General features: G+C 32.8%; 1 protein-coding gene across 5 annotated transcripts in view; it reads right to left on the minus strand.

The window, feature by feature from the left end:
• Window positions 1-14,693, minus strand: part of LOC120779497 (paired box protein Pax-6) — a 165,652-nt gene extending 150,959 nt beyond the window's left edge. For 2 of the 5 annotated variants that reach the window (XM_040111788.1, XM_040111786.1), the window contains exons 1-2: window positions 14,512-14,693; window positions 4,070-4,780 (exon numbers count right to left, since the gene is read on the minus strand). In XM_040111788.1, the coding sequence (XP_039967722.1) occupies window positions 4,070-4,172 (103 nt within the window). In that variant the 5' untranslated portion in view covers window positions 4,173-4,780; window positions 14,512-14,693. The remainder of the gene's footprint in view (window positions 1-4,069; window positions 4,781-14,511) is intronic. The other 3 variants (XM_040111787.1, XM_040111790.1, XM_040111789.1) reach the window with 3 other exon arrangements.
• Window positions 14,694-22,736: the final 8,043 nt, after the last annotated feature.

A 22,736-nucleotide genomic window follows, 5' to 3' on the forward strand; every position in this document is an offset into this window, starting at 1 on the left:
ACCACTGAAGAATTCTCAATTGAGAAAGCTTTAAGGATTTACCCTACTAACGACCAAGTTGTTATACATAATGAAAAAGTTCTGAAGAGCTTTCAAGAAAAAGGGACTGTTATTTATACGATTAAAGCACAAGACCAACTCATTGCCGCTACACGAAATTTAGGTAATAAGGACTTAAATACTGTAATACCGAATGACATCAATAAAACAGGAGGTCTTCCTAATGTATTAAAAATATTCGTTGGAGCAAAAGTGATGTTAAGGTCGAATATTGACGTGTCAAAAGGTTTAGTGAATGGTAATATGGGGTTTGTTACAGAAATTATCTGGCCAAATTTTCGCAGGGACCAAGTATATGCAGAAGACATCCCGTCAGTACGTATTAATTTCGGCTCAGATGGTGAACACGTAATTAAGCCAATATCGATACAATTTCCAGCAAAATACAGCTATGGAATCGCTGAGAGACGAATGTTGCCAATAATACTGAGTTGGGCGTCGACCGTTCATAAGATGCAAGGTTGTACAGTAGATCATGCAGTAATTTATCTGGGTTCTCGACTGTTTGCTGCAGGACAATCTTAGTCGTTGTAGATCTTTGGACGGAATTCGAATTGAAGAACTAGACTGTTCAAAGTTGACAGGTAAAACCCCCTGTAACAGTGAAGCTTTAGAAGAAATGATTCGATTAAGAAATAATAATTCGTAAAGTCGTCAATAGAACTTGGTCGCAAATAATATAATATAACAATTAGTCAATGAAAGGTTACGAGTAGATATTAAATGCTGTCTAATTATCGATTTACTTAACCAATACTACATGTCATAGTTCATATTTTAACAAATTTGGGGTTTCTCACATCAAACTAAAAAATTAAAAATAAATATAGTTTAAAAAAACTAAAAAAACACGCTTTTAAAGCATATCAAACTAAAAAGTGAAAATTAATTCTTTGTATAAACTAACAATAATAATGAAGGAAAAATTCATGCATTATTGTGAGAAAAGCGTGGGGTGCTTTGTGACATACATACATATTTTTCATATATCGAGCATTCCACGCTTTTCTCACAATAATACAGGAATTTTTCCTTCATTATTATTGTTAGTTTATACAAAGAATTATTTTTCACTTTTTAGTTTGATATGCTTTAAAAGCGTGTTTTTTAGTTTTTTTAAACTATATTTATTATAATTTAACACAATCGTTTTAATAATCGCTCTACTAAGTTTAATATTACTGAATGACATGAAACTGCCGTCGGTATGTGTGTAAATGGGATGTGTTGCCTTTTCGAAATTTTCATAGAAGTGAAAACTGATCTGTCAAACTGCTGAAGTGACAGTTCATTGCTTTCAATATATGGCATTCTAATTAGTATTCCATATATTGTATTCCATAAGCAATATGGAGTCTCCACTGGCAATAAGTTAGTATACCATAAATTTCTGCCTGTCGAGATGCCCCGTCAGTGGCCTTAGTACATTCAAAATGTTACATAAGTTTTTATGAGTAAAATGTTAAAATTTTGTTAACCGTCATTAAAGGCAAGAAAGCCACAGAAACAAAACTTCACCAGCTGTGATTTAAAATTACATTATAATAATTTTTTTTAATGTATTTATAAATTAGCCTTTTTAAAATGAGTCAAATAAATCAAATGTGCAGTTATAAGAATTAAAGTCATGACATATGCGACGGAAAGGTTCGTTTCATTCAAAATTAGATTTACAAGATTTTAACAGCAAGCGAGCTGGAATGTTAAACTCAACTTCAGACGAAAGACAAGCACTGTAAACTGTACCTAGGGTTTCATACCACATCTTCCAATATAGGCCTAATCAGAGTTGTAATGTACATATATACAAATGTGTTGCATATGTATTAGGCCGGGTCGATTTGTGGGGAGGCAAAAAAATCGCCCATTGCTCTATGAAAATCATATTCTAGGGATCAAAATAATATACTTTGCCGAAGGAACCATACCTCTGAAACGAATTTTGATGTCCTCCAATTTGGGTCGAACTTTTGGGTAGGGGCAAATTTTGAAAAATCCCACTTTGACCCATTTAGGTACTCCAATCGATTCCAAATGTATGACCGACTCCCACTAACTTTGGACGGCCGATCCACCCATGTCAGTGGCACACCCCCTGGAACTCCCCTGGGGGGTTCCCCATACAATCATTTAAAAAAATCACCATTTTTGGTGATTTACATGAAAAAATCAGCTAAATTGCTATGTTTTTTCTTTATTTTTATTTATTTATTTATATTAATATCTATTTTTCTCTTAAGAAATTTATTTAGTCAGAACATATGTAAATGAAAAAAATTAATTTAAGTGATGATCTTAAACTAACAATAGACAATTGTGTTTGCCCTTGAAAACACTTATGCGTAAGATATGTGTACATACTGTCGGTATATATGTACAGTAGATTAGTGTTAAGATGTGTGTATGCACTCAGCATGTGGTGCATACATAAATTAGGATAAGGAATGCTATAAATAAAGGAGCTCTGGGCAACCAGAGCTGAGTTCTATTTAACAACCGAAACCCTACGCGTCTTACTTTGCAATTTCCATTTCATTCTTATTACCTCAAAAAGTTTACAATGAATCCACCATCCTCTACACCGCAAGATGAAGCAACTACATCAACAACTATCGAAAACCCAATGAGTCATACACCCAAGCTTTGATTTGACTGATCTTAATTTACCAACCCATCTGGATATCTTGAGATATTATTTTTACTTAAGCGAACGTGCTAAAACAGAACAAAAAAAGTTTTCCCATTAATCATTCACTATTCAAGTACAAGATAAGTTGATTGGAATTTGGGAAAATCTTGGTATGGAAATAATTCTGAAAAAAAGTGTATGTAATAAATTGAATAAATTGCTTGACAAGTATCAAGAGCAAATCAAGAGAATAAACAACACCCAACAATTTACAGATGTAAAATCTCTGGAAACAATTTTTTAAATTGGAACATGTAAATGCGATTTGAAGGCAGCTCCATGTGCATGCGGCTGGGTTCCCGAACGCCTCAAAGAGTTCATGCACGATCAACATAATCAGAGAAGACTAACAATGAATGCATTTATGATGGAAACTGAAGAGCAAGGAGCAACGTCTATGTCATCAATGCCAACATACCAAGATCCCGATGATTCAACATACGCGCCGCCACCGGTTCAAGAAGATATGGATAGAAGCACAAGTTCACAATACACAGAGAGATACGATTGTTTTAAATTTGCCTTGGTATGTGACAGATTTGGTGTGCCTGACAGTGTAGCATCAGCATTGGGAACCGCTCTTTTGCAAGATTTTAAAATAAAAGATAAGCATGGGAAACCTCTCATCATGGATAAATCCAAACGGGTTATACCGGAAAATGTAGAGGCTGTTATGGCGACGACATTAGAGAGCCGTGCGAAATTGCCCAGGCTTGAAAGTATAAAAGACTTCAAACAATAATTTTTTTTAATTTCTTTTCTATAACTCACTTAAATTAATTTTTTTCATTTACATATTTTCTGACTAAATACATTTCTTAAGAGAAAAAATAGATATTATGATAAATAAATAAATAAAAATAAAGGAAAAACAGAGCAATTTAGCTGATTTTTTCATGTAAATCACCAAAAATGGTGATTTTTTTAAATGATTGTATGGGGAACCCCCCAGAGGGGTTCCAGGGGGTGTGTCACTGGCATGGGTGGATCGGCCGTTCAAAGTTAGTGGGGGTCGGTCATACATTTGGACTCGATTGGAGCACTCTAAATGGGTCAAAGTGGGATTTTTAAAAATTTGCCCCTATCCAAAGGTTCGACCCAAATTGGGGGACATCAAAATTCGTTTTAGAGGTATGGTTCCTTCGGCAAAGTATATTATTTTGATCCCTCGAATATGATTTTCATAGAGCAATGGGCGATTTTTAAATCGACCCGCCCTAATATGTATATACATACATTTATTTATTTATTTATTTATTTATTTACAACAGTTATATATGTACTATTACTAATTTATATCATTTATGTATATCATTTTACCTTTGTGTGGCATATCATCGAGTGAAGGTATGCGATCGATCATTGTTCCCGACCATGGCGAGATGACAGGTCCCATTGATGGTGTTGGTTGTAAAGCAAACATTTCGAGTAATTTCCGTTGTTGATCCTGTGTGACTTGTTGATGCTGCTGTTGTTGTCGATAATATGAAAAACGTTGTTGATTGTGCTCATTTGATTGTGTTATAGGTGATTGTTTTCGTTGATATAACGTTTGTGCCAAATTTTCATGATTATAAAAATTATTATAAAACGGTTGTTGCTCTTGATGTGGTTGATAATGGTCGAAATTTGAATGCGAACTACTTGTATGTTCAATTTTTAGAAATTGTGGCTGTTGTTGCTGTTCGGAGTGTGTCAGCGGCGGCGTAGATACGGAATTTTCCAGTGTGTCTATTGTTGATTGAAGTTCACGTTTGTAGTGTTGTAGTTGATTGCTGTAATCCGCAACGATGTTGTCGTCCTCAACGTCACTAATTATACTGGTGCAGCCGGTCAACTTAATGACGGCTAGTTCGTTATCCACTTTACACGAAATATTGCAAACTGTCAATTGTATAATTAAATTATATTCGTGGCGCTATGACACACAAATTCACTTTCAATAATTGCCTTTTATATCACTCATATACATTACAAAATTTCGTGTGCGTAGAAAAGCATTTAGTTACACTTTATTTTAAATTTTGCAATCTAAAAATCATTTAATTCATTTGAATTAAAAAGTTTATTTGAACGTTTATATGAAAATATAGTTTGTTGTTTCTGTTCTACGCTTTGTATGAAAATATCAGCGCATTAATAAATGAAAAGGGTCGATTTGTGCTTTATTGATCTTACAAATCGCTCATATTTAAACATTTATTTTAGTTTTATTGATGTTTATATTTGCTAATTAATAACTAACTAAAATATTATGAATTGAGGACCACGCCCATCTATCACAAGTAATTTGACTACAATTAAAGTACATTTTAAAAATTTAGTATCTGATCCTACGTGAATTTATCACATAAAGTACTTTAACGTACTATCAGCACGGACTTGACTAATTTTAGTACTTACTATTTTTGAACCATTCTTTTTGGGAATCTAGATATAATACATAAGAAACTAATGTAAAATTATTAAAAATTAAGTAGCCAACAACGATTTTTTTATTAAAGCATCTAACTTAGCATACAAAATATGAATTTTTTCGACATCTCCCTTTTTGGGGAGCCGAGGTTTATCGGGAAAGCAATAGGACTGATTTTCTTCCACTACGACTGTACTTCGTGGACAAACCGTCAGTCCCAGGTTTTACGTGGAAGTCCTCAAGAGACTCAAACGAAGGATCAATCAGGTCCGACAAGATCCGATTGGCTGTTGTACCACGACAACGCCCCGGCTCACGCCGCCTTTCTTGTTAATAAATGCAAAGATAAAAGTTTTAAAAGAATTATAACGATTGGTTCAATAATTTTTTTTAAATCGACTCAGTCCTGTTACTTTTCGGAAAAATCCTGTATATGAATAAGAGATAATTTTAATTGATTAAACGAAAATCACAACAATCAATATACTAGCGGTCAGTAAAAATCTATGTATATCGGAACAGCGAGATGCTGAGTAGTTTTTGGAGTTCCAATACTCTGCCAAAATCAATTACTATTCATTATTGTTTGAGTTTACACCATGTTCGGACCGGTATTAAAAACATCTTGAAAACACAAAGTCGCTCTGTCCGACATCCTGTGTTTTCAATGCGTTTTCATTGACAATTCACATATTTGTTCGTTTGACAAGTTTCGAAATCTTTAATATTTGCTTACAACTATAAAAATCGTGTTCTATAAAATTCCAACAAGAAAATTTTATTAATTAAAGTAATAGGGATTGAGACTATAACTACCCAGGACCTTGCCCTTATCAAAAAGAAAAACAGCATTTAATCCAACCATAATCCATAAATCCGCTCCAGATTAAATTGTGTGAGATAAAAATTTATAAAGGTTTCTACTGATGCAAAAGTTTTCAATTTAATATTACTAATTCCAACAACATAAGCAGAATTTGGGCAACACGATTGTCAACAAAATGTCTTCTCTCGTTTTCGAAAAAATTTTGATGGCTCTTTCGATTCGAACGGGACGTATGTGTCCCGGTGTATTTTCAAAGATACCTAGCGTAGAAAATAAGTGATTTCAAAATGGTTAATTTAGTCCCATTTCGTAGCTTATACTATTCTTAACGATATTTGTTTGCATTCGTGGTATTTTAAATAGTAAACACGTGTTCATTTGCAAAAATATAGCATATGGTTGGACTCATATTGATTATGCGAAATATGTTTTATTTACTTCAACGGCTTTTCGGATCGAAAGGGTTAAGAAATTATGCGACTTTTTCGCTTCGAAAAGCTATTCCGTTCGATAAAGAGTAGCTATTTGCTTTAGGCTCATCCGGGCCCAGAGGTAAAAAGGTGGGGACTCCCTGCCTACTGGAATGTTTATAATAATAACAATTGTAAATCTATAATAGGCGTGTTTTATTTGACTAGCAAATTAAGCTATTAGCTTATTTTGTATGGAAGACTTAGCCAACATAATTATGTTGGCTTTTCATAAGCTATTATAGCTTGTATATGGGTTTTTCCATAGAAAGGTCTACCGGGAGCAAAAATTAAAATAGTGATAAACAAATAATTTTTTCTGATATTATATAAAAAAAAATATATACATTTTTATAATATAATATGATTTGCAGCTTATCTCAAGGGTTTTTGTTAGAAAAATGATCTAAAAGTTGAAATAGCGTAGAAAGTAGCATTTGTGTACCTTTAATACCTTTTTATTTTTGTATTTTTTGATAATACGTAAATTCTTATTATGTTTGCACTAGTCTTATTAAATCTTGCTAGGAACAACAATGAATACAAAAAAATCAACGAGACCAAACGAAGCTCGATAACGGTAAATTTTTATTTTGCTTTTCATTGATATTGTTTTGTCGCGTTCTTGTCCGTAAATCATTATTTTTTATCAGTAGTTTGCGATCGATCGTAACACGTGGCTGCAAATTTATATTTAAATCAATTTTAGTGACCTAAATTTAAAAAAAAAGTTTCAGTATCTTATATTCATACAAAATATTTTAATTGGTTTTTGAAGTGTGTCGCGTTCGCTACCGTAAGTATAACTTTTTTGAAAAATATTTTTTTTTGCTTTTTTTAGCATGTATATTTATTTATATAGATAGGTAAAACATGTGGCTTAGCAAGAAAAGAAATATCAAAACCCGAAAACTGCATTCGATCTCCTGTGACGATCATTTGAAATTAAAAGTAGCTCAAACCATGCATATTCATTGAAAAAAATATTTCATAAAAAAACATTTCTCATTTATTTTTACTTATTTTCTTATATGAATTTTTATTTTTTGTTTTCAATTTTATTTTTTGAATTGGAATTATTATAGTAATCGTCATTAGAATCATGGAAGGCAAATATGTCGCGTTCTAAATGTCACGTGCTAAATTAAATTTAAGCTTGTAAAAAAACACCGATGAAAATATATCAACAAGAAATGTATCAAAAGAAGCCCTTTTTAGTCCTTTTTAGTTTAAATTAATCATTCTAAAATATATTGTTGCGTTTCGCAGAATCTTGCATTTTTCTATATGTAGTCGAAAGCAAGTTCTATTTTTTGTCGCGTTCTTGATCCCATGTTTATTGCTAATGAATTGGAAACAAATTATCGAAGGCTCCTACATTTTGTACTATGCATAGTGATAATGAAAAGCTTTCGAATAGTAACAACACATTTTTTTTGTTAATTTTTTTACTTTTGGTTTATGCACTTCAAAGGCGTACGACTGTCGCGTTCTCGACCATGGAAATACCCATATTGAACTATAGACATTGCCAGTTCATCGCTTTTTTTGATTCACAATAGCTATGATTTTTCCAATAGAAAGTAGTTGACAATAACGATAAAGTTCTTTTTGACAGATGAAAATGTAAACAAACCAAAATTACAAAATTTTTGTGTTTTGTTTAAGTTAAGGGGATACTCTCATGTGAACGCATACATTTTACCACTTTTTAGGAATTTTTTTTGTATGCGACAACAAAATGCAATCATTTTAATTTTTTAATATATTTTTATTTGTATTTTGAAATCTACAAAAAAAATTTTTTTTTTCGTTTTTTACATTTTTAATATATATTTTTTTAAATCAAAGTAGTCCCCAACAAAAAATAAAGTAGTTCACTGGTCATGGTGATAGCGACTGTTCATCGAATGGATTATTCTTCAGTAGTTCTGCGGCTATCGTCCCTACCAAATAAGTATAATCAATTTCATTAAAAAAAAATGTCGAACTTCAAAAAAAGGTCCCCAAAATCTTGTTTTTTCGTTAAAAATCGTTTAAAAGAAATATGAAAATATTTTCGAAAATAAACAATTCTGGTAGGGACGATAACTATAAATGAGTAGAAGAACATGTAAATTTTAAAGCAATCGGTTTAGGACCATGACAGTTTCAGAAAATGATGATTCGAGAAAAATGCGAGACTTGTCATGGCGCCTGGTAGACAGTCGCTTACGACACGTCGGCGACTATGAGCTGTAACTTATCAAATACTATGAATTTCGGTCCGAATTTTTCACAGCGTGTTTTCAATAGGTTTTACTGTCAAAATATAAAAAAAATCAAGTTTTCGAAGTGATTACATCAGAATACCCCCTTAAAATTAATACAAATATGAACATTTGTAATATATTTTTTTTTTGTATTAACCCTGGTCGAGACCAACGGTCTGATACACTTAGTCGAGACCAATGGTGCTTGGCTAGGCCAAGTGGTGTTTACATACATTTGTATGGAAATACATGTTGTATGTACGCTCATATATGTACAATATAGATACATTTTTGAAATTTTTTACCTCTCGATTTGGTTGAAATCAAATTGACTGCCTTGTTCACGCTTGGCGTGGCAATAGCGTTCACAAAAAATGTAATATTTTGAGAAGAATTACATTTTTTCTTAACCTTTTAAAACGCTCTAGCGGCTAAAGTATTTGACCTAGGTGGGTGGGTAATTTAAAGAGCTTTCAGGAAATGTATAATTTGCCCCCAAGGCCCCACCGGGGGCGTGGCAATAGGCGAAAATGGATTTTCACCATGTCCCCCCTTTTTTTTCACTACAGTTGGGGGGTATGGGGCCGGGGGGGATCAAAACCATTTTGCGAGTTAGTTCACCGCTGGGGCTTTCAGAAAAGCCCTCAACCTCCCCTCTCTCTCTACCAGGGGCGTGGCAACAGCGTTCACAAAAAATGTAACATTTTGAGAAAAATTACATTTTTCTTAACCTTTAAAACGCTCTAGCAGCTAAAGGATTTGACCTAGATGAACATACAAACCAATTTGGACATGTAACGAACATGAAAACAGATAAATCAACCGTGCGAAGTGATAGAAATATACCAAAGTTCATATACTTTCATACAAAATATGTGGGGTCTAGCCAAGCACCATTGGTGCACTAAGGTGTAATATTATAATATCCTTTTTTCGTCCTTTTCGATACGATATCCTCGAATTTTTTTTCTGAATTCTATAGACAATAAAATTCTAGGAAGCTACCTGGAAGCACAAGTCTTTTGCTACACTCTAAATAATGGGTTGTCAGAAAAGTCTTGCGGTATTTTTATTGATTTTTTTTTTATTGAAATTGAAATGAATTTTTGATGACTCATGCCCAGTTCTTGACCGATGCTACGGCTGCTACTATGCCGGTCTCTTTCGACCAATTCAGCGATTTTGTCGCAATTTTCGACGACAGGCCTTCCGGAGCGTGGGGCATCTTCGACCACTTCTACACCAGAACGAAAACGTTGAAACCATCGTTGTGCGGTGGAAATGGAAACTGTATCGGGTCCATAAACTGCACAAATTTTATTGGCGGCTTGAGATGCATTTTTGCCTTTATCGTAGTAGTACTGTAAAATATGCTGTATTTTCTCTTTATTTTGCTCCATGTTTGCGACGCTATAACTCACGAACGATTTAAAAGAAACGACAATCAATCAAACACGTGTTAGCGCGTGAAATCAGCTTTCCAAAAAGGTAGTATAGTATGACCCGATGCGACGAATAAAACTAGAACTACGCGCTTTCAGCGCCAACTAGCGAAAATACCGCAAGACTTTTTTGACAACCTATTATATTTAAATAACATTTAAAAACAAAATATGCCTGGCCAGACCCGAGGGTCTCGATGAGGGTTAATATCATCAAATCAACAAAATAAATATATTTATATAGTAATTTAATATTCCGTACAAATTGAAGAATTAAAACTGACATTTTCTCCACATCAGACATTTTGAAACAAATTGAATTGCAGCTGACTGTTCTAGCCCGCATTGCCAACACACATCGTTTTTAAGCGAAAATATGAAATAAGCTAAGTGCGTTTTATTTGTCCATGATTTAGCTATTAACTTGTGATGGTCAAATAAAACACGCCTATTGTATGAATCAGTTAATTCATAGTAGTCTTCAGTTAAAAATATTATCAGATAATACTATATTCATATATTCTATATAGGGATTGCAAGACACACACATCCCATATAAACATTTATTTATCGATCTCATTAATGAAAAAACAGTTCTTTTAAAATCTATGGACTATCATGATTAAGTTTTTGAACAAGCAGTTAAAAACAATTCTCAATTATTTGGAAATCAAAAGTGAGGTTTTCGAGCTTTGGCGGCAGCGAATACGTCTAAAATATTCTGGAAATCTTCTAGGCTAATTTTGTCTCTTGGCACAAAATTTGCATTGTAAACGTGTCCAAGGAGAACAACTTATAATTTACATGTACATTAACGCAATATTTTTTGACAATTGTTTTGCAGTTGCGTTAATAAAATGTTCTTTAAATTTTGAAACTGCCAGAGGAATGAGAACGATTCATTTATGTCACTCACCGTGACGAACCGACGAACCAACTCTTTTTTCCACAAACAATGCTGTCAAATTTGGTTTAGAAAATTTTACTTTTGAACTCAATTTCTTCTCTACTGCAATGTTCATTCACTTATTCATGTAGGTACCAACTGAATATGCCAATTTCTGCTATTATCGGTAAAATCGCGCGATCTTGTAATGGTTGTTTTAACATACGTAATTTAGTAGCAAGGATTTTAACAGACTCGATTTTCCATTGACTTTTCTTCGAGTGCTGTGGAATATTTTACGGATACGAAACAAATTTTCGGCTGCTAATACGTCAAACGAACCATTTTCACTGACCCTTCTGAGTCACAAATATTTTCAGAAAACTATGCAAAACTGTTTGTAAATTGAATATTTTGACTGACCTTAAGTATTCCAACTATAAGTTCACAAAATAGATTCGGCCTGTAGTGAAAATACAAGCCCGTTCGAGAATTCCGGTTATTAGTTCTAAAATCTCTTCATTTTAATTAGCAGTGAACTATTATAATTGCAAAGGATGGTATTCCAGCGTTTTAATAACATTAGCTGACGGTAAGTAAAGTCTTGCGTCTAAGCAACGCATACAATAAATTTTCAGATACCGTTTTATTTACTAAACGGCGGAAATCCGGGGCGATGTAATGACTCTCAAATCTTGCAACTTAAGCAAGAAATCGAATTGTCTTTTAAGCACATTTTAAATGTGCCAGGGGTTTCGGCTTTTGGATTTAGCAAAGAAGTGATGAAACCGTCGTCATTAAGCAAAAATCAAAATGTCGTGAGAAGATATTCAACTACGCTCTTTCGTACAGTTGTCGAAAATGCTTTCGATGAGTGGGAAATGGTATTGAGATCTTTGTACGGAATGCCATGAGTTTCTTTCTTTATGTTCTTGCTTTTCCATTATATTAAAAATAGAACTATCAGGCGACAATACAGGAATGACAAATATCGACAAAATCTTCTAGTAGATTGAGTGAGTTTCCAAGTAGTTTTCCGTGAAAACTGGGTTTCAATGTGGTTTCGTTGGACAATTTTAAGACGAAAACATGTTTATATAAATATAGTATTGGCCAAAACTACAGCAGTTTCTATTCTTCTTAAATCAAAACAAAAGAAAAACAGAAATAAGAACATTTCGCATATATTATTAGTTTAAATATTTACTTAAATTCAAATAAAATAGTTGTTGTGATTTTCTTTTACTGTAATTTTACGAGTATTACTTAAAATAGTTCATAGTTGTCAAAAGTTCAAATATTTATGTACATATCCAACACTTTAACACTTTAGCAAAAATTTTTGATAGTTCAAGTCTAACCTTGTAGGCAGTATTAATATACACTTTGTTTTGTTTTTTATAGAATTGTTAGAGTTACCGAAACCTATTTGACAATTTAGAGAATTTTCGTTTTCGAAAAATAACTTTTTTTAATCCAAAGGATCTTCTTCTTCTTAATTGGCGTAGTCACCGCTTACGCGATTATAGCCGAAGGATACATAGAGAAAATCTGTTAACTTCGGTCGCACCGAAGCTATAATACTCTTTACGGGTTAATTTCTTAGAGCATCCTCAGTTTGTATGGGAGCTTCCTGTTATATGTATGTCGATGCGATCAATTTTTTAAAATATTTTGCCGAAGTACATATTTGATAATTATCCATGGCAAATTTTGTGAAGATATCTTGCCAAATATAAAAGTTTTCCTTATAAGGATATGTATGTCGTTCATTCGTATTTATTTCTTATTATTTTTAAGATAATGTTTCTTTATACTTTTTCATTGGTATAGAATTACATCTACTTTCTATTTGTATAAGGGTACTTTCTTACATATTCTAATACCAGTAAGTAGTAGAAAATTTACTACACGCCTTCAAGCCTCCTTCAAGGATAATTTCGATGTATTCGAAAATATGAACCGTAATTTTTAATAAGGATAAATGTTAATTAAGAAATTGTATTTTTTCTCAAACGTGTCATGCACGGTTCATATTAATGATGGATAAAGTAGTATATACAATGTGCACTTTATGTGTATGTGATTGAGATAAAATTCCGGTATTAGCGTCACGCTAAGCTAGAACTCAGTAGGTGGCAATGATGAAGATGTAAACATACCAAATCCTCGCACTCTTCTATAAATATTATATATGCACTTTTTTACTGAAACCCAATTCGCAAAACAACATAGGAGCATTCATACATACATATGTACATAAGAAAATGAAAATTTGTTTGTATGCCTTACAGGCAAACCACAGGTGGGCGTCAATTGAACAATCCTAACCAACCCACTCTGCATGCGGTGTCAAACGAATACATTTTTACTCCATTCTAAAAATTTTGGATGTGCTTTTTCGAAGAAATATGTCAGAACTTTCGTACTGTAACGGTCGGAATTAATTGAAAGCTTTTGTTTTACAACCTTCAATAGCGCTTAAAAATAAAAAAAAATCACATACATATGTATGTGATAACATTTTACCTCACTTTATTTGATTTCACGTTTTCTTTCTATAGCGTACAAACATACATTCGCCTTAGAATGTACATATGTACATACATAGTTACATATGTACATATACATATCCAGTCACTTAATGATGATTTATATTTTGATGTTATCTAATAATTTAATTTAATTAACTATTATCCAAATTAAAATAAACTTTATTTTTATTATTAAATAATATTTTATTATCATGTGTTTGTTGTTTGCTTTCAGCAGTGAATCTACTAATAATATACTTATAAATAAAGTAAAAAGTATAAAGAAATTAAGAAAAATAATAGTAACAATATCAACTTGTTTTTTAATATATACATATACATATGTATAAAAGGATTCCAGTTCGAGTTTTTATTTATTTTTTCATATCACTTTTGGTTTCAAACACGCTGGACAAAAAAATTGCTTTGAACTTTTGACAATGCATTTCAATCCAAGTCATAGAGTTTAAACTCTATATTGAACACATGTTGCTTTGTAGTTAGTCGGCCAAATAATATTGATATTATAATAATATTATTATATGTTGTTATTTTACTATAAATATGATTTTATTTCATTTTGTTACATTGGTGAACATATTTTGTTTTAACAGATTTTAAACTGCATTTATGCCAATAGTCCACGTACATGTACATACATATATCTATGTATGTACACATATTACATGTAAATAAATATGTATGATATTATTTTCTGTTGATTTTCTCGCTTCATATCTCATTTAATCGCATAAATTAAGATAACACATTTTCACACAAAATCTTACATTGATAAACCGAATTTGATTTAGTAAAATACTTGAGTCGAACACTATATTCACCACTCAACTACCGCACAAGTAGTTATGTTTGAATGATTCGCTATATTACAGGCAAATTTTAATATATATCTAACAACTCTGTTTCATTTATTACCAAAAATTTAGTTAATTTCTTTAAGGGAACTCGCTTGCTTGCCACAGTGTCTTACACGTAAAAGTACCGAATCTGGTCGCACGCACTTTTCACTTTTTACACTGTGATTGAAAAATACAGCTGGCCGGATTGTGTCCGTTTATTTGTTCGTTGATTATTTTGTGAGTACTAACTGCCACTGGCGCCCATTTACTTTATTGCCACCGTGTACACTATAGTGGTGCTCGCCAATTGATACAATCATAACTACCGTTGTTGCCATTGGGTTTTTAAAGACATGTTTGAATGTTTGGAATACGTTGCAATGATTTGCTCCTCACTTTTTCGTTTGCTTTTGATTCGCCATAATATATGCACACTGTTCATTCGCCAAAGTCAAACTTCGGTTTTTCCCTTTCTTTGTTCGAATGCCGAATTTAGCTAACTTTGATGTACATTGTATGTGAGTGAGAAAGCAATATCAGTAACTCTAATTGGTTGCGACTTTTTTGGCTTCTCAGCAAGAAATGGGATTCTTGCTCGTATTCATTGGTGCAACATTAGAAGAGTTGCGCTATAGTCTACGTTCATATAAATGTACGAGTCAATTCATTATTGCCCGAGTTGACAACCAAGGATACATATAGAGAGACTAAACTAAACAGTCATGTGCATGTTATTGGAATCACTTTAATATATACACGTTTTTCCATCGTATATTTATTTTCTTATACTCGTTTTGCATTCATTAACATTATAAAACATAATAAATTAATATTGAAACACATTTTCGAAAGACAAATTTTCAAACGGCGTTCTAAGTCACGCTAGGTTATAAGAAAATAAGGTTTGTTGGTTTTGCAATCGCGCTGTTATTATAAATATTATTGTTATACTATTGTAAAGATATATAAGTCTGTAAACGCCTGTGCAATTCGGTTTCACTACTTTGTTTGGTGGAAATTTTTATGTGCCAAGCAATATTTTAGAAAGTACTGGGTATAAACACTTTTTATAAACAATTTCCTTTTTTTACTTTTTAAAAACAATAAAAATAATGTCGTTTTTGCAGTAGTTAAATTTGTCTAAGATCTGCAAAACAAAACTTAATCGAACGTAAAACATAGAAAGCGCTTATACCACTTTAACGACGTACCCGCATATAGACTTTTATCGAATTCAATTAGAGCAACAAAAAGGCGAATCGAAGACAACTATTATGTGGAACGACTATAAATAACATATCGTCAGAAAACTTTATCGTATCCTTAATTTTATGTCTGTATATTTTGGCCAATTCTCATTTTAAACCATTCGTCGCGCTAGGAATAGCCCACCAATTTTATATATTTTAGGCACAAAGATACACTGTTATAAATTATAAAAGCCCTCACTTTTTCATTAATAAAATTGATAGATATGTATGGAAAAATTCTCTCTGAATTGCAATTGTATCGGGTGATTTTTTAAGAGCTTGATAACTTTTTTTTAAAAAAAAACGCATAAAATTTGCAAAATCTCATCGGTTCTTTATTTGAAACGTTAGATTGGTTCATGACATTTACTTTTTGAAGATAATTTCATTTAAATGTTGACCGCGGCTGCGTCTTAGGTGGTCATTCAGGAAAGTCCAATTTTGGGCAACTTTTTCGAGCATTTCGGCCGGAATAGCCCGAATTTCTTCGGAAATGTTGTCTTCCAAAGCTGGAATAGTTGCTGGCTTATTTCTGTAGACTTTAGACTTGACGTAGCCCCTCAAAAAATAGTCTAAAGGCGTTAAATCGCATGATCTTGGTGGCCAACTTACGGGTCCATTTCTTGAGATGAATTGTTCTCCGAAGTTTTCCCTCAAAATGGCCATAGAATCGCGAGCTGTGTGGCATGTAGCGCCATTTTTTCAAAGATGCTGTTGGACGCAACGTTACGGTGAATGGCGATCGCTATCGTTCGATGCTAACAAACTTTTTGTTGCCAAAAATGGAAGAACTGAACTTGGTTGACATGTGGTTTCAACAAGAAATGCTCGAAAAAGTTGCCCAAAATTGGACTTTCCGAATGGACCACCTAAGACGCAGCCGCGGTCAACATTTAAATGAAATTATCTTCAAAAAGTAAATGTCATGAACCAATCTAACGTTTCAAATAAAGAACCGATGAGATTTTGCAAATTTTATGCGTTTTTTTTTTAAAAAAAGTTATCAAGCTCTTAAAAAATCACCCGATATATCCCGATATTTTTGGTCAAAAGTCAACTGTAAATATTGGTATCCACATATTCGGTACCTAGGGACTTAAACAGTTTTGATTGGACTTGGACATGCCTCGGTTATAAAAAGGCATACTTTAAAGGAATTATTCGTGAAAAGTTGTGGCCCGTTATATCAATTGCTTCTTGATTTGTGTAGTGGAAAGTGAAAGAATCAATAGAATTTAAAATTTTGTTATATGGGAAGTAGGCGTGGTTGTAGCCTATGGAGTAACTTTAGTATACCATCTCACGATTTCAGGCTTAAAAGTGGTATGGTTGGAAAGGGCTCACGCCCCAGATTAAGAAAAAAAATTATAGCCGCCGCAAACTTATAGTTTTCGAGATATTTGCATTTAAAATGGAAAATTTCGCAAACTTAATTTTGCAATTTCTCGATTTATAGTAACTTTTTCTTTCATATTATGCACTTTATGTACACTTACATTTCACTACAGTATTTCCATATATTTATTTTATATTTATTAATTAGATATTTGCTTAAAATAAACATTTTATTTTTTACACAAATTTCACTACATGCACAATAACATAAGTGTTCCGTGTTGTCAAATAATAAGTGTTATCATATCCCAAACGATTGAAAACAATAAAAATAAATAAGAAAAAACTCACTCGCCCCGGGACCAACGACTTGGGGGTGGCAAAACGATCTTCGCTGTTCTTTAAAACTCCAATTCGGGCAAAAATTCCTACTAATTGTGTCAAAAGTGTACAAGATATAGGGCGAAAATGGGTTTTTTCTATGGCTTTTAATAAGATGTCTTGTAAATTTAGTATCAATTTCCTCAAAAACCGTATTGTGAGAATTTTGGAACTTGAGAATTTGCTAGGCTTCTAGTTCCTAATTTTATATACTTAATATCGAACATATTTTGTGAAAATTCACTTTTGTTCGAACCACCTCATGAAACTTGTAGGTAGGTAGATAAAGGGGGGCGGCAGAACATCCTTGGCCCCGGGCGCCCGAAGTTGTAGCTACGCCACTGGGGGCCGCGCTTAAAAAAAAAATAACTCTGGCTGATCCAACACCGGGGTGTGTCAAGTGTTGTTTGTGTAAAACTTCTTTTTGCGTTGGCGGCCTTCATCCGCGCTTTCAAAAAATAACCCTGGACGATCCAACACCGGGGTGTGTCAAGTTTTTTTCGGGTAAAACTCCTTTTAACTAATGATATAGCAAGAAAAGCGATAATGATTTATGTATTTGAGGTATTAACCGAATTTTTATTAATTTTTATTCGTTTGATAAATGTGTAGATGTGGCAATACTTATTATTTGGCAACACGGAATACTTATTGCTATTGTGCGTGTAATAAAATTTGTGTAAAATATAAAATTCTTATTTTAAGCAAATATCTAAACTGTTAATATAAAACAAGAAAAAACGTCAACTTCGGCTGCACCGAAGCTAATATACCCTTCACAGGTGCATTTCTTTTAGTAAATACATACATATGTGTTTGGTTTGTATATGGTAATTTGATCTGAACAATTTTTTCGGATATTATGTTATTACACTAAGCAGTAATCCATGTCAAATTTCGATACCACATCAAATGGGAAAGTTTTCCATTCAAGCTATTGATTCCGATCGTTCGGTTTGAATGGCAGCTATATGCTATAGTAAGCCGATCTGAACAATTTCTTCCGATATTACATTATTTATATGAACAGTAAGTCATGCCAAATTTCAAGAAGATATATCGTCAAATGAGGATGTTTCTCATGCAAGCATTTGATTCCGATCATTCAGTTTTTATGGCAGCTATATGCTATGGCATCTATATTTTATAGTGGTCCGATATCGGCAGTTCCGACAAATGAGCAGCTTCATGAAGAGAAAATTACGTTTGCAAAATTTCAAAACGATATCTTATAATCTGAGGGACTAGTTCGTATATATACAGACAGACGGGCAGACAGACAGACAGACGGACATGGCTAAATCGACTCATCGCAACATACTGATCCTTTATATATACACTGTATAGGGTCTCCGACGCTTCCTTCTGGGTGTTACAAACTTCGTGACAAACTTAATATACCCTGTTCAGGATATAATAAATATGTAGAAATATTGCAGTGAAGCGTAAGTGGGTAGAAAGTGCATAATATGAAAGAAAAAGTTACTATAAATCGAGAAATTGCAAAATTAAATTTGCCAAATTTTCAACTTTAAATGCAAATATCTCGAAAACTATAAGTTTAAGTTTAAGTCTTAATCTAGAGCATCAGCCCTATCCAACAATACCGCTTGTAACCCTGAAATTGTGGGATGGTATACTAAAGCCGGCCCTAGCCTATTTTTGAACTGTGAAATAAGAATATGATAAGAATGCTACGCTCAAAATTTAGTCGAAATCGGTTGGTCGGGTCCCGAAATACCACGCCCATCGTCCAATTTTCCCACCGGCTCCCATAAAACCCTCTCATACCATTTCGTAGGTAAAACTTAATGTCTCTGGCAACTAATTACTTGTTGATTTGTGTACTTTTAGAAGGGTTTAACAGTACCGTTGTATGGGGAGTGAGCGGGGTTATATACCCATTTCATTAATTTTCACACTGTCGGTAGGAGTTCATATAGAATTTGCACTGGGAAAATTTGGTTGTTGTGGTTTTAGAGGCCTAAGAGATATCTACATTAAACTTATTAGAAAACGGGGCATGTCCACTTTTTCAAAATTGTTTGCCCACGGGTGCCCCTTGTTTTTGCGATCCCCTGTGCCAATTTAGAGTTTTTTATCTGAATTTAGTTCTTAGTTATGGCACTTAAAAGGTTAATGGCGTTTTGTGGATGTGGCAGTGGTCCGATTACGCCCCTCTATGAACTCGTATTTTTTTTTACTAAGGAACGCGCGTGCTAAATTTCATTAAGATATCTCAATTTATACTCAAGTTTTAGTTGGCACGGACGGACGGACGGTCGCACAGACATACAGTCACCCGGAGTTCAACTCGCCTAGTCATCCTGATCATATATATATCTTTCTTTAATGGCGTAGACACCACTTGCTCGGTTAGAGCCGAAATAACAACAGCCTGCAAATCGTTGCTACTTTTTGCAATTTGTCACTTAAGTCTTAAGTCTCTTAAGACTCTTAAGTCAATGTCGTGATATAACCCGTACCGCTCGTCGTTCCTTCGAATGCGATATTCGCCTTTGCCAATGCGCAAAGGACCATAAATCTTCCGCAGAACGTTCCTCTCGAAAACTCGTAGAGTCGACTCATCAGATGTGTTCATTGTCCATTCCTCTGCATTATATAGCAGGACGGGAATAATGAGTTACTTATAGAGTTTGTTCTTTGTTCATCGAGAGAGGACTTTACTTCTCTAATCAAAAGGGGGCTCTCTCATTCGAGGCTGTTCTCTTCTTTGAATTGGTAGTTTTTGCGTGGCGGGTCCCAAGCCCAGCGCACAACCCTGTGGAGGAGAGGTTTCGCCTTCTCACTTTAGCTTGCCTTCAAACGGATGTTTTCTGGCTCAGAGGATACTTGGTCAAAGGCCGGAAGTCGTGAGCTACTTGACCCATATGTAAAATAATCTTTTCTGGCCACTCCCAAGTGAATGGCAATCAGAAAACTTTCCTCATAACCCATAGATATGGGTTTAGTTTTAGGAGATACGTTCAACCGTTTGGTGAACAAAACTATTATACTCTGTAGCAACATCTTGCAAGAGTATAAAAACTGTAGCAATCGTTTTCCAAGTAATCACAACCTGTAACTACACACATATGTATGTATGTACATCTAAGTTAATATTTTAGCACATATAGAAATAAATAAACTGTGGCGGTAAACAAAATATGAATATTTTTTCTGTAACTTGTACTTTCAGTAATGTATGTATGGTGCATACATATGCACTCGCTAAATATGCGGGTATGTGTTTATATGTATGTACAATAGCATTGCTTGAAGTTCTTAAACTCATATTTTTCAAGAGTTCCTGTGTAAAAATTCAAACTGGTTTCGTAATAATTAATAATATAAATGAATAAATGATCTACCCATCCAATTTTTACTATCCTCGACACATAAAGGAATTATTTGTACCACCTACTCTGCAAAAGTGGAACAAAAATAAATTTCCTGTACACCCGCAAAATTTCAAAACCAAAAAAATAAAAGATGTGGAAGAAAATTACATCTCTGAGATTCCTATCTAGGTCACAAGGAAGTTCAATAATCGATGTTTCGTAGAACCAATTCCTTCAATGGGGTTAAGACTTCTAAATTGCAACTTTTGAATAAAAAAATATCTTTATTTTTTTATTAAAATAACTTTATTTTCTTTTTTCAAAAATAGCTTTATTTTCTTCCTTAAATTTTCTTACATTCTTCTTCTCATGTTCAAACTCGACTTCTTAATTTTAGTAAGTATTATATCTATATTACTAAATACTTTGCTTACATTGCATATTTGGTCAGTTGCTTAGTAAATGCAAAGTAATAAAATTCTAAGGAATTCAAAAGAGTTGATTATGTGAAAATCGGCATGTGCCAGAAATGCACGTTCAGGTTAATGACAAATAATTGTGCATGTGCAGGAAGGACATTTTACGAAGTGCTAATTATGAATTTATATTATTTTTATATTATATTAAATATTGAGGCTCCGACGAAATATGCAATATGGATAGTTTTTTATTTGTCTTTTATATAGTAAATATTGCTAACAATAGTACAAACAATTAATATGTTTATGCTTACATTTATCGTTGTTGATTTGTTATTCTGATATTGTATTTCTTGAATACTTTTTTTGTAAGTTCAATCTGTTCTAAATATAGTAATTCCAATTTTAAATTATCTGATTTTTCTTTAATTTTTGTTAGCATATATCATTAGTTAGAATAAATTGATATTAAAATTTTAATTCAACATTTCTGAATGTTTTATTGCTTGTGTTAATTTCACAATTTTCGAATTTGATTAAAAGAAGTCCGTTAATTTTAATACTAATTTTGTTACAATTATGCTCATCGTTGAATAGAAATTTTTAAATATTAGTATATCAGGAAGAATTTCAACTACGGTTGATTCTTCCAGGGCTTGCACATCGAAGTATGCTTCCTTAAAATATTTGAAATACATTTATTAGATTCTTTAATTTAGAATAAATTGACGTTTACATTAAAAATATTACGTTTGTAATCTACTAATATTTCGTAAGTGTTTAATATAATTGATTTATTCTTTACATTGGGGTCTGGTTCAAATGTAATTTTCGATAGTATCTCTTTGAATATTGTGGAATCTGAAGAATTATTATAATATTATTGTACTGAAAGGCGACGATTATTTTAATATTTCTGTAGCTGTTAGAGTCATCTACATATTAAGTCAAGTTAGGTGTTTGTTAAAATGTTCGTTGGAATTATTCCTAGCTTGCTAAAGAATATTATTTGTCCAATGTCGTCAATATAGAGTGATGTACAAGTGAGATGTCATTGTTTATTTGGTAAATTTGTTCTATAAATGTTATTTCGTCCTCTATTGATGCTATTTTGTTTTGCATAGATTTTTTAAATTTGTTTAGGTAATTTTTTATTAAAATTTGCTTTTGGTTTATGTATTCAGTAATGTTTTGTATTTGAGAAGATATGAAATGGTTTACAAAGGTAAGGTTATTAATTTGGTTTGTTAAGGATTGTTCGTTTTTATATAGGGATTTCATTGACTAGTTTATTTCAAATTTTTCTCCATTGTCCATAGTGCCTGCAATAAGCTTTAGCCCTTTTCCTAGTACATTTATCAGTCCTCTTTTTTGTCTAAAATGTGGATTTAAATTAATTATTTTCCCTTTTAAAAGCGCAAAATTTTTACTTATGGTGTCTAATAATGACTTGGTTTCGACCGTGCTAGCAATGTTTGTTTGTAAGCAGTTATATTAGCAATGAGGATGATTTTGTTGTATGTAATTATTTATTTATTTATTTATTTATAATAATTCATATAACAAAAAGAGTTT

Source organism: Bactrocera tryoni, unplaced genomic scaffold (genome assembly GCF_016617805.1).
Source record: "Bactrocera tryoni isolate S06 unplaced genomic scaffold, CSIRO_BtryS06_freeze2 scaffold_11, whole genome shotgun sequence".
Classification (NCBI taxonomy): domain Eukaryota; kingdom Metazoa; phylum Arthropoda; class Insecta; order Diptera; family Tephritidae; genus Bactrocera; species Bactrocera tryoni.